This window comes from Periophthalmus magnuspinnatus, chromosome 13 (genome assembly GCF_009829125.3).
Source record: "Periophthalmus magnuspinnatus isolate fPerMag1 chromosome 13, fPerMag1.2.pri, whole genome shotgun sequence".
In the NCBI taxonomy this organism is placed as follows: Eukaryota; Metazoa; Chordata; class Actinopteri; order Gobiiformes; family Gobiidae; genus Periophthalmus; species Periophthalmus magnuspinnatus.
The window spans coordinates 9480963-9491576 of record NC_047138.1 but is presented as its reverse complement, the minus strand read 5'-3'; the positions used below and the strand labels follow the sequence as shown (position 1 = coordinate 9491576).

At 40.9% G+C, this 10614-nt stretch overlaps 1 protein-coding gene across 1 annotated transcript; it reads right to left on the bottom strand.

Annotated features, from left to right (window-relative positions):
* Positions 1–310: 310 nt before the first annotated feature.
* strn4 (striatin, calmodulin binding protein 4) lies at positions 311–10545 on the bottom strand. Its single transcript, XM_033977083.2, has 18 exons — positions 10021–10545; positions 7494–7597; positions 7304–7380; positions 7112–7190; positions 6838–7023; positions 6235–6412; positions 6005–6161; positions 5412–5507; positions 5052–5170; positions 4787–4962; positions 4630–4677; positions 3760–3881; positions 3510–3677; positions 3295–3435; positions 3102–3200; positions 2947–3033; positions 2473–2641; positions 311–2253 (listed from the first exon to the last, which is right to left on the bottom strand). Coding segments are annotated over exons 1-18 (2343 nt in total). The 5' UTR covers positions 10357–10545; the 3' UTR covers positions 311–2252.
* Positions 10546–10614: the final 69 nt, after the last annotated feature.

Genomic DNA, 10614 nt, shown 5'->3' with positions numbered 1-10614 from the left:
TCCAAACCGACCGATATCGTGAAAAGTGTAAAATCTACTTCACCTGTTACATACGTCCTTTACAGTGCAATGCTTTTCATCGCCACTAAAGGGCAGCCTAACCATATGAATAATGTAACTACTGTACTAGTACTACTACTACTAATAGTGTAACATTTTTAATAAGCTACTGTCAAATAAATTTACAATAAAAAGTCTAATATTATATTAGATACTGGACTGTAATACCATAACAGTATTAATAGGCAAATAATTTGCTTTTTCAGTGAGACTTATGCAGACAAAGGAAAAAATACACAGTAAAACAGTCCACTGTACAAAATCATTTTCTAATTGACATAAAACAGAGGGCCATAAACAAAACAATGTCATTTTATACAAGCTAGGCTGCAGTTGAAAAATATATAATAAAAAGAAAATTATTAAAAAGCAGGTCTCTAATACCTTATAGTTGGAGGAAATAAGTTTAATTACAGCTTAATATGGTGTACAAATTATCACACAGTGATAAATTGCTAATAAAAAATAAAATAAACATTAAGTGTCCTTTACCTTGGCCTCTGACTGTTTTTTTTTAACATTTTCTCTTTTTTTCCTGCTTTTTTAAGTAATACATTGCCATTATCAATTACATTTATTCTAGTCCTATCAAGAAAGGATGATCCACTTATGATACTATGATACTTATGATACTTATTCTTATTACACCTTAATAGTTCAGATCATTTTACAAAGCAAAATATCATGTACATTGACAGCAAGAAGTGGTATGTTTATCCATTGTTTACAACCGCTAAGTGTTGCCTAGATTTGTCTATTTAGTGTGTTGGACAAAACCAAACTACAGCAAGTACCCTTTTACTTCAGACTGGATTATGTACCCTGTTTATAAACCACTGCAACCAAACACAATGAAACATAGGACAATGTGGAATATGATAGACAATGAAACAGATAAGACAGATGTGGCAATAATAAAATAACAATTGGTTGGTAGCAAGAGAATGGTTAGGAAATTTTCACTAACAAATGTGTCGCACAGTGATGGGATTTTGTTGTTGTTGTTGAAGACATCCTATTGTTTTTCTAAGGAGTAAATTAAAAGAGACTGATTTATTCTCTGGCATTTTACCACCAGATACCAGCTGCACACAAGAACCTATGAATGAATAAAAATATACATGTTAAATGAATAAATAAGTTCAACCTGGCACAAAAGACATTCTGTAATCTGGTTCAATGTTTAGGATGAAATGATGATGGTTTCAGTCTGTACACTCCTTTTCAATGTGAATATGCAACCACATCATAAAATGGTTTTATACAAGTATGTGATTTAAAACTAGATCGTCTGTGGCCTAAATGACTGACACAGGCAGCATTACACATACACACATCCCTGATTCTGATTCATGATCAGTCTCTTGTAGCACCAAGATTGAATTAGTGCGTACACAAACACACAGTCCGTCAGACATTGAAGTACAACAGTACAGAAAAAGCACCCAATCATACGCTTGGCTTCATTTGCATGGGACATTGTGTTGCCTTTTTCCATCTGAGTGCCAGTATAATTTCTATCTAGCAGTAGTAAAAATGAATTCTCAGATTTCCTAATTCATAAAAATTCCCATATACACCTGGCTTTGAAACAAGTCAGTTCAAAAGGGGCAGACTCCTAGGGGCATAACACTGGTTAGTGAGTCTCTATAAGCAGAACAAACATTTTCCAGCTCTACTTTTGTAACACCACACATTCATTCTGGAGTCTTTGGAATGTAATGCATTGAATGTCAATGCAGAGAGCATTCTGATGTCAACACTTTTTACACTTACTGCCTTCAGCCTTACCCTTTATGGCGACGGTATCCATGAAGCCACAAGCAAATTAACCAATAAAAACCCTAAACAGGCAAGTGATGTAACTGTGCATTTACACTTTGTGATTCTCTTATATAATGCTTAGCAGTAAGCACTCAAACACACAGTGCTTTGCAATACCATCAGCCCACAAAAGAAAGCACAATGGATTTATGTAGTGTAAAAAGTATTAGTCCAAAAAAACTGAGCAGCCAGGATCCTTTAAAAAACATTACAGTATAAGAAGTCATTGAGGCATCACAAAACGGTGAGCTAGAGAGCTGGTGTCCTGTGGTGCCAGCCCAGCCAGTGGGCTGTTGGACAGTTGTGTGTGACAGTGTTTAAGCAGGGCAAAAATTGTCCATGAGATTCTTCGGTTGTAGTTACAAGTCTCTGAAAAAAAACAAAAACAAAAACAAAAAAAACATAAAACATTTTTACAGTATACTTTACTAATACTAAGACTACTAAAACTTTACTATACATTTCAAAAACACACCAGACAACAAGACAAGCCTATGAAATAGACTGTTCCCAAAACTAATGAAAAATAAATTGTGATTTCACATTCCATAGGCACTTCCACAGCCATATCCTGTCCTCCCATCTCACCAGACAAAGATCTTGGCAAGTGCATCTGCGCCGGCGCTAGCAATAAAGGGTTGGGAAGAGTGGAAGGCCACATCATGTATGGCCTCGTCGTGTTTCTTCCTGTGGGCCGTGATCTCCTGCACGCACGTCCTGTTGTCGAGCATCCAGAGGCGCACTGAGCAGTCATGGCCTGTGAGGGGCGGAGACAGAGAGAACAAAGCAACAAAGTACTATTTATGAAACAGAAACCATTGTCCCGTTATCCCGCTTTAAAACATATTATAGTTATATAATGTTTAAAACATGATGTAATCCCTCATTCGTCCAGGAGTGTTCCAAGATGAAGAATTCATCCTGCCCAAAAAGAGGACAGCTCTCCTTCTACCTCCTCAGACTAGTGCCTTCAGAATTGACAATGGCTTACAGATAGTAGCTGAACGATCTTCATAAAAAAAAAATAAAAATGTTTAGATTAATTGTGTCTCTGGAACTTACTGCCTGAGATGAGGTAAGTGCCTTTTGGGTCGGTAGTGAGACAAGTAACTGCATCCAGATGAGCCACCATTGAATGAACAACTTTCCCTGTTAAAACGAACACAAAGATGAACACTATATGCAACAGTAGGGCCTAATTAAAGCTCTGTAGATACCTGTCTTGTTGTCAGCAAATCGTATAGTTCGGTTCTCATGTGCCGTGATAGACACAGCTTCTAAAGGGTGGCTGACTACACGGTTTATCAGTTCACTGCCTGTAATAATATGTGGATTAAAGTTAGAAAAATACCAACAACCATGTAAAATGTTCCATTCCTTGTATATTTTGAGAGGAGTTTAAAAACTTACCATCCTTGGTCTCTGTCTGTAGTGTAGTGACACTCTGCTCCGTGTTGAGGTCATAAATCAATGTCTCACCACCATCATAAGACACCACGATTTGGTTAGGATCAGTAGCTACAAAAGCTACAGAGGTTGGCGTGCCATGTTCTAGAAGTAAAATATAAATAATACAGTTATAATAGTAATACAGACTAAGAATATTTATATAACCACAAGGATACCTCTCTCTTTATTGAAGACAGACAGACATGGGGCAGAGTTCTGAGGGTTCCAGATTCTAATGGTGCCATCAGCTGAACATGAGGCCAAGCGATGGTGCACAGAAGAATATGTGAGACCCCACACACTGTCCTCATGACCGGAAAGCACACTGCTCTCGATGCTGGGATCTGGAAAGAACACAAGACAGAGCAGCATTTAACACTGCTGTCAATAATTTACCATCCACATCTAACGTTGGGAGTTATTTACCATAGTTGTCATAAGGATCCACATTGAGGTCTGGCATCTTCCAGCAGCGAACCGTTCCATCTAGACCTCCACTGTAGCAGGTATCCCCATCCTCACCAATTGTGAGAGATAGTACAGCACCACTAAAAAGGCAGAACCAATTATTTATAAATGACTTACTAGCCGAAACAAATTACAATACTGATAGTATAAACGATACACTACTAGTGTATGTTTTCCCAATATACAGAATGTAAAGGAAATGTATGTAGCTCACGCTGTTACTGTTTTATAGAAGGTTATTGCAATCACAACTGAACTTAGGTTACCAGTGCCTAAATCTGCTGATAGAGGACACCTACAAGTTGTTCCACATTCTCTTCAAAATTCACTCACTGAGTTTCAGAAGCTGCACTAGCACTGCTTAATGATTGGCTGCAGGTGCTGGGGGGCTTAAATAGTGACAATTCAGATGGGATAAAGTAATTTTAGGGTTAAACCAATTGGATTTCAGGTGTCAAACTGATGACCCAAATGTAAGCCTCATTCTGCTTTCTGATTGGATAATTGTCTTGCAAACTAAAACACAAACATAAATAACTTGGCCATCATGTCCAATTTTTTAATGTCTTCATTTTCAACAAGGGTGCCTTGAGATATTGCTAGATATTGCTTCTGCACCACAAAGAAAGGCAAAACAACCACAACTGCCAAATAAAAAAAACAACAACAAAAAAAACAATGGAAGCACAGACAATATTCGCAACATTATCTATACCAAATTTCGTGTGATTTAGTAATGTTTTAGTAGGTGGTGTGCCGTGAAATCTTTTCAACCAAAAAAGTGTGTTGTGACTCAATATATGGCTGACAAACAGTGCTTTAACTTACCTGTGTGCTCTGAATGTGTAAATAGGCTCAACATCCAAAGCTGCATTTCTGTGGGGGGAAAAAAAAAGTTACAGTCATGACTCATACTGCCTCTTTAGGTTACCAACACTGCACTAGAACAGTATTTAATTTAATATCACTTAGTATTTAATCTCACTTTTTTGAGTGCATTGCCTTGTTGAGGTTCCACAATTTTAGTGTTCCATCTTCAGAAGCTGTGAGCAGCACTGCCTGGCTTGGGTGAAAGGTCATAGCACGAATAGCATCAAAATGGCTGCGTAGTGTGAAACGTGGATTCCATGTCTTCTTAAATTCTTCTCTGTTGTCATGCATCTAATATGAGATGGTATTCATCATATATGAAATATATGTAAGTATATCATTTATAGATTGTATTTATTTATCAATTTCTTTGTATTTACATCCAAAGAGAGATCGTTGTCATTGGCAACAGTGAGATCTGCCAGTTCACCCAGGTTCATGTCACCTCCTCCAACAGCATCCATAATGAACACATCAGAGGAGAAACTGAGGGCGCCACCTTTAGGTGCAGTCATGGAAACACAGAGATTGTTAAACTTTGGAGAGATTTAACTTGAATTCAATCTTGAAGTCAAACTAAAAAAACAGAAGCATAATAATTAACCATTTATATTAATGAAATATACAGCATACAGCTATTTACGAAACATACAATTATAACTAAAGATTTACCAAATGTAGAGAAAGGGTTGAGCAATGAAAACTGTAAAAAGAAATATTTGATTGGATTTTAGTCTTACCTTCCCCTGAGCGAGACTGTCCTGAAACAGATGGGGGCGGGGCAGGTTTAGGGGGGAAGTCCGGTATCATGCCTTGTAACTTGTTCCTGCGGTTCTCTGAACCAAGCAAGAGCACAAAAACACAAAATATCTAGTCATAGGGATGGTAAAAAATGGGCCATCAACAGATGGAACCACACAGACAGAAAAATACAGTCAAAGTAAGGCTGAATGTAAGATTTAAAAATGTTCAAAAGCTTTCAAGACAGTGGATAAAATGAAAGCACACAGCTAAAGCAGAAAACCCCGACACTGATGGACTGAAGCAACATGCACCAGTGAATAGATTACATGATATACATCTACAAGCAGAAACTGCAGGTACACAGTGCTAAAGACGGACAGCATGTGAAACAGGACAGAGAGACAGGTGGTTGGAAAAAGAGGTTGGTTTTATTGACACAAAAAGATGCTAGGACACAGAGAAGCAGGAAGGATGGTGTGCAGTGAAGGGGTACGAGGGATTCTGAGGACAGACAGACAGGTGCTAGGTGCACTGGTGGCAGTGATGCTGCTGTGATGGTGCTGATGATGTCGCTATGGCAACAGCGTACCTAACTCCCGTCCATCTCCTGAGATTCGCGCCTCTCCCGCCCCCTCCCCATCCTCCCCGGATCCTAGGAAGTCAAATTCATTCTGGGCATCTTCAGAATCATCTTCGTCCTCTTCATCTTCTGGGTCCAGATCTGTGGTCATGGGTTCTGAGCCCATCTAGAAAAGACCACATTCAAATATTAGACAGAAGCATTTTCATGTTTCTGTGCTTTTGAGAAAATCTCTCTACCTTTACTCGAGACTTTTTGTTCTTGCGTGGTCCATCGATGCAGTCAGTCGCTATGCCCTGGAAGTCATCTTCTTCATCACTGTCATCTTCATCATCGTCCTCACAGCCATGCAGGAAGGGAATTTTATCAAGAACAGAGCTACCGATGTGCTCCTTAGAGGTCTCTTTACCTGCGTTCCTACAAATGACAAATGAAAAAGTTAGTCTGAGCAGTCAATTTTTCAAGTGTCAGTCACGCATTTGCCAACAGACATGTAATTCCTTTATTTTATTTTAGCTATTAAACTCATTTTGCTGGATAAATGCACGAGGCGGACACCTTTCATCTTTCATATTCGATCTATGCATAAACTGTTTAGTGTTTATACTAAAATATAAGAATGTGCATTATAAAAAACATTAAATGTGACTTTACACAACAATCTAACCCTTTGCTATGAGTCCAGACTGCTCAGTTGAGGAGTACCTGATTATATGAGTTTATATGTATATGTAATGTTGTACCACAGACTTTATATCACATGTGTGTATACGCCATAATGGGGACAGACCACATATGAGCCATGTGCACTGTTTGTAAAGGGCTTACGTCAATCACCTCACCTCTTGATTTGTTCCTCGATCTGTCTGACCAATAATGACTCTCCTCCTGTTCGTGGCTCTGGCTCTGAAAAAGTGTCACTGGGTGGAGGTCCATTTGCCTCTGGACTGCTTCGCCCAAGCAGGGAGCGCACACGCTTGGATCGCATATCCACAATTGTGTCTGAATACCCCACTTCCTCTAGATATCTGTAATGGTAGAAAGAATATCGAGTCTATTAAATCGTGTGCGTGATATTATGATGTGAAGTTGGAATAAAAGCAGCTGATCCCTTACTTGCGTAATAGTTGACGTCCCTCATTCCAGGACATCTGATTGGCTGGTTCAGAGTCGGACTCCGCTGGTCCATTGGGAACTAAGAACACAGATGGGTCAATGGTGATGCAACAAATAGTGCAAAAGAAAATATAGTGGGAGCTGGTCGTTTGAAAATACTTTATTTTCAGATCTGTTACGCAACTAAAATACCTTGGTCTGCCTCTGTTTCTGGCTTCTTGTCTGTAGGGCTCTGATCATTGCCTGTCTTCAGTTTCTGGTGTTTAGCTCTGCAATTTGACAAGCATCAAATCAAAATAGAATTCAAGAGAAAACAACCACTTCAATCTATACTCACACAACAATACATACGTGTATGTACAAAACAAAGCTATGAACGTACCTCTCTTGTTTAAGTGCATATTCCAGCATTTTGATCCGTCTCACCAAGTCCTGTTTCATATTCTCTTGGCCTTTTCTCTCACCCTGAAGAAATGCCACCTGAGCCTGAAAAGCACATAGATAAAAGTGAGTGTAATAAAAATGCCTTTGCATAATTGTCACTGCATAGTTTTTGTATTCAGCTACTTTATGTTGTTATTTCTTGTTTGCCGTAATGTCTCGCGGAAAACTCATATCTTATAGAGGAGGCTATTGTTTCGACAAAAATTACTCATGTAACCAAAGTCAGTAATACTGGAAAAGGGGAATCTGCTGATGAGTCATTCTGATAGTATTCAGCTATTATTTGGCACTTTATTACAATATGCTTGTACATTAAGAACGCAGGAAAAGACACTGCATATGGCAAGAGTCCTCTTGTCCTCTACCCAACAAGAAAAGCTCCCTTTGCCTGTTACACAGTGCTTAAGCAAACAATAATAAAGCATTTCTGAATCATCCGCCTGCTTCATGTTCCATGGTTGGGGCATATTTTTGCGCCACCTCATATGGACAAGTCACAACCTGTAAATGGGTAGATAACCATTGAATCTTAAGTTCCTTACTGGTTCTTTACCAACATTTTAGTGGTCAATCAGCTATTCTCTGAAGATCACAAATGAAAACATTCCTTCAATGACCACAAAAGACCAATCACATTTGAACCCAAAAATAGGTTCATTCTAATATGCCATTTTATTCTATTCTATTTCATATAATAAAGCTGAGTTTTAATTTGGAGTCTTGTGTAAAAGACAATTTCAAGTGCAATCCTCTACCAAAACAACTCAAATAAGCAAAAACAAACCCAAAAAAACCCACACACACACAAAACACAAACACGCATACACTGTTTTGTGGAGTAACTGTCTATCCATCCATCCATCCATTTTCTTCCGCTCATCCGGGGCCGGGTCGCGGGGGCAGCAGTCTAAGCAGGGACTCCCAGACTTCCCTCACCCCGGACACGTCCTCCAGCTCCTCCGGTGGGACCCCAAGGTGTTCCCAGGCCAGCCGAGAGACATAGTCCCTCCAGCGTGTCCTGGGTCTTCCCCGGGGCCTCTTCCCGGTGGGACATGCCCAGAACACCTCCCTAGGGAGGCGTCCAGGAGGCATCCTGAGCAGATGCCCGAGCCACCTCAGCTGGTTCCTCTCAACGTGTAGGAGCAGCGGCTCTACTCCGAGCTCCTCCCGTGTGACCGAGCTCCTCACCCTATCCCTAAGGGTGCGCCCGGCCACTCTGCGGAGGAAGCCCATTTCAGCCGCTTGTATCCGCGATCTTGTCCTTTCGGTCATTACCCAAAGCTCATGACCATAGGTGAGGGTAGGAACGTAGATTGACCGGTAAATCGAGAGCTTCGCCTTCCGGCTCAGCTCCTTCTTTACCACAACGGACCGATACAGCGACCGCATCACTGCAGACGCTGCACCGATCCGCCTGTCTAATGAAGCATAATGAAACTCACCCAGTCCCACCTGTCTCTTGTGTTTGCAAACCCAGAGGCCTGCATATCTGTCACTGAGACACAAGACCACAGGTGGACCTAATACTTCTGCTATCCAGCACTGATTCTATAGCTCAGCTTATATTACTGCTTTAAAGTTTAATGAAGTTTTCATGTGGTTTATATTTTGCCTTTAAATTGGAAAAAAACAAAACCAACTATACTGTGATTCAGCTAGACTCAGAGGAAAGATGGTGCTGACTGTTTCCAAGAAACCAGACCACATCCAGCAATGTGTGCACACATCAAACCAGTTTCCAAACAAACCATAATAGCAAGCTGGACTGCCTTTGACTTTAGTCCCACTCTTCTAAACACTCGCATATACAACATGTCTGTACAGCCAGAGGGTATTGTTCATAAATATTTCAAATGATTTCTATTTTTAACGTAAGTGGGAGAAAGAGTTGGCAAAATGGACAGAACAAGAAGACAGCAGGACTAACATGTGCCTTAGGTTTAGGGCATGTAATGTAGATGTCCAGGTGTCAAGAAAAGATTTAAAGTTTATAAAAAAGAAAGCCTTTGCTTTTGTGCAGCTTCTCTTACAGAGACTGTAAGAGCTGATCACCCTGATGCATTCCACCACCGGGACTGATTTTCGTACAAATGTTAATTGTACTTACTCTACCTTATTTTAATGGTGGTAGTGGGACACAGCGAGCGTGTACAGGCCACCGCGAAGGCTGTAATAGCTGTATTTTAGTAATATTTATGAGCCACGATACATCAAGTGGGTCAAATATGAGAATGCTTAGTGGACAAGACCAAACTGGGAAAGGCATCGAGATTAGCAGGACCATTAGCACGGATGTTAGGCTGATGTTTGCTGTAGTAATAACACATCCTCTTTAGTGTAATAGGTTAGCCCGTTAGCTTTGTGTGTGATTCCACTGCACAATGACGGATAAAAATAGATGCCCACCGTAGATGTTATTAGTCATCACTCACATCAATTATAAGCTAAGTGTAGTGGAGATTTACCCGGAGTTCGTCTCTCTCCGCCTCCCAGCGGTATTTCTCGGCCTGGAAACGTCCCCACTCGTACTGGATAAAGTGGAGGATCCCAGGAAGCGTCATTCCCGAGTCCCCTTCGTGTAGCTCTCTTAGCTGAGATCCAGCCATTGGCCCCGGCATAGACCCAGGCAGGAGGCCCACCGTAGCGGCCGCGGCTCCTGGTGCCATGGCCCCGGTGGCGGAGTGTGCTGTCGCCTGGCTCGGTGCTGCTTTGGGCCCATTTGGGTTGCGTCCTGCTATGCTGCTACCAACGCTGCCGCCAGAGTTGGGGTTTGGTCCTCCGCCGGATCTGTCCGCCTCCATTTTCACCGTTCACCCTTCCCTCTGGACAAGGAGGTGGACGCGGTTTGTGTTATTGTACAAACAATAACAAAAGTAGCCCGCAGCTGTCTTCTTTCCAGAGACACTTCACCATAAGCTACCCTCCTTTCTTCTTTTTCTCACGCACAGAAATTACTATTCTTCAGTGCGTAAAATACTACACTTCCGCCTGTCGCACTTCAGAGTAAAAGCCGTAGACTGAGTAGCTGAGAGCCTCAAAACCGCAGTATGTCTAAATAA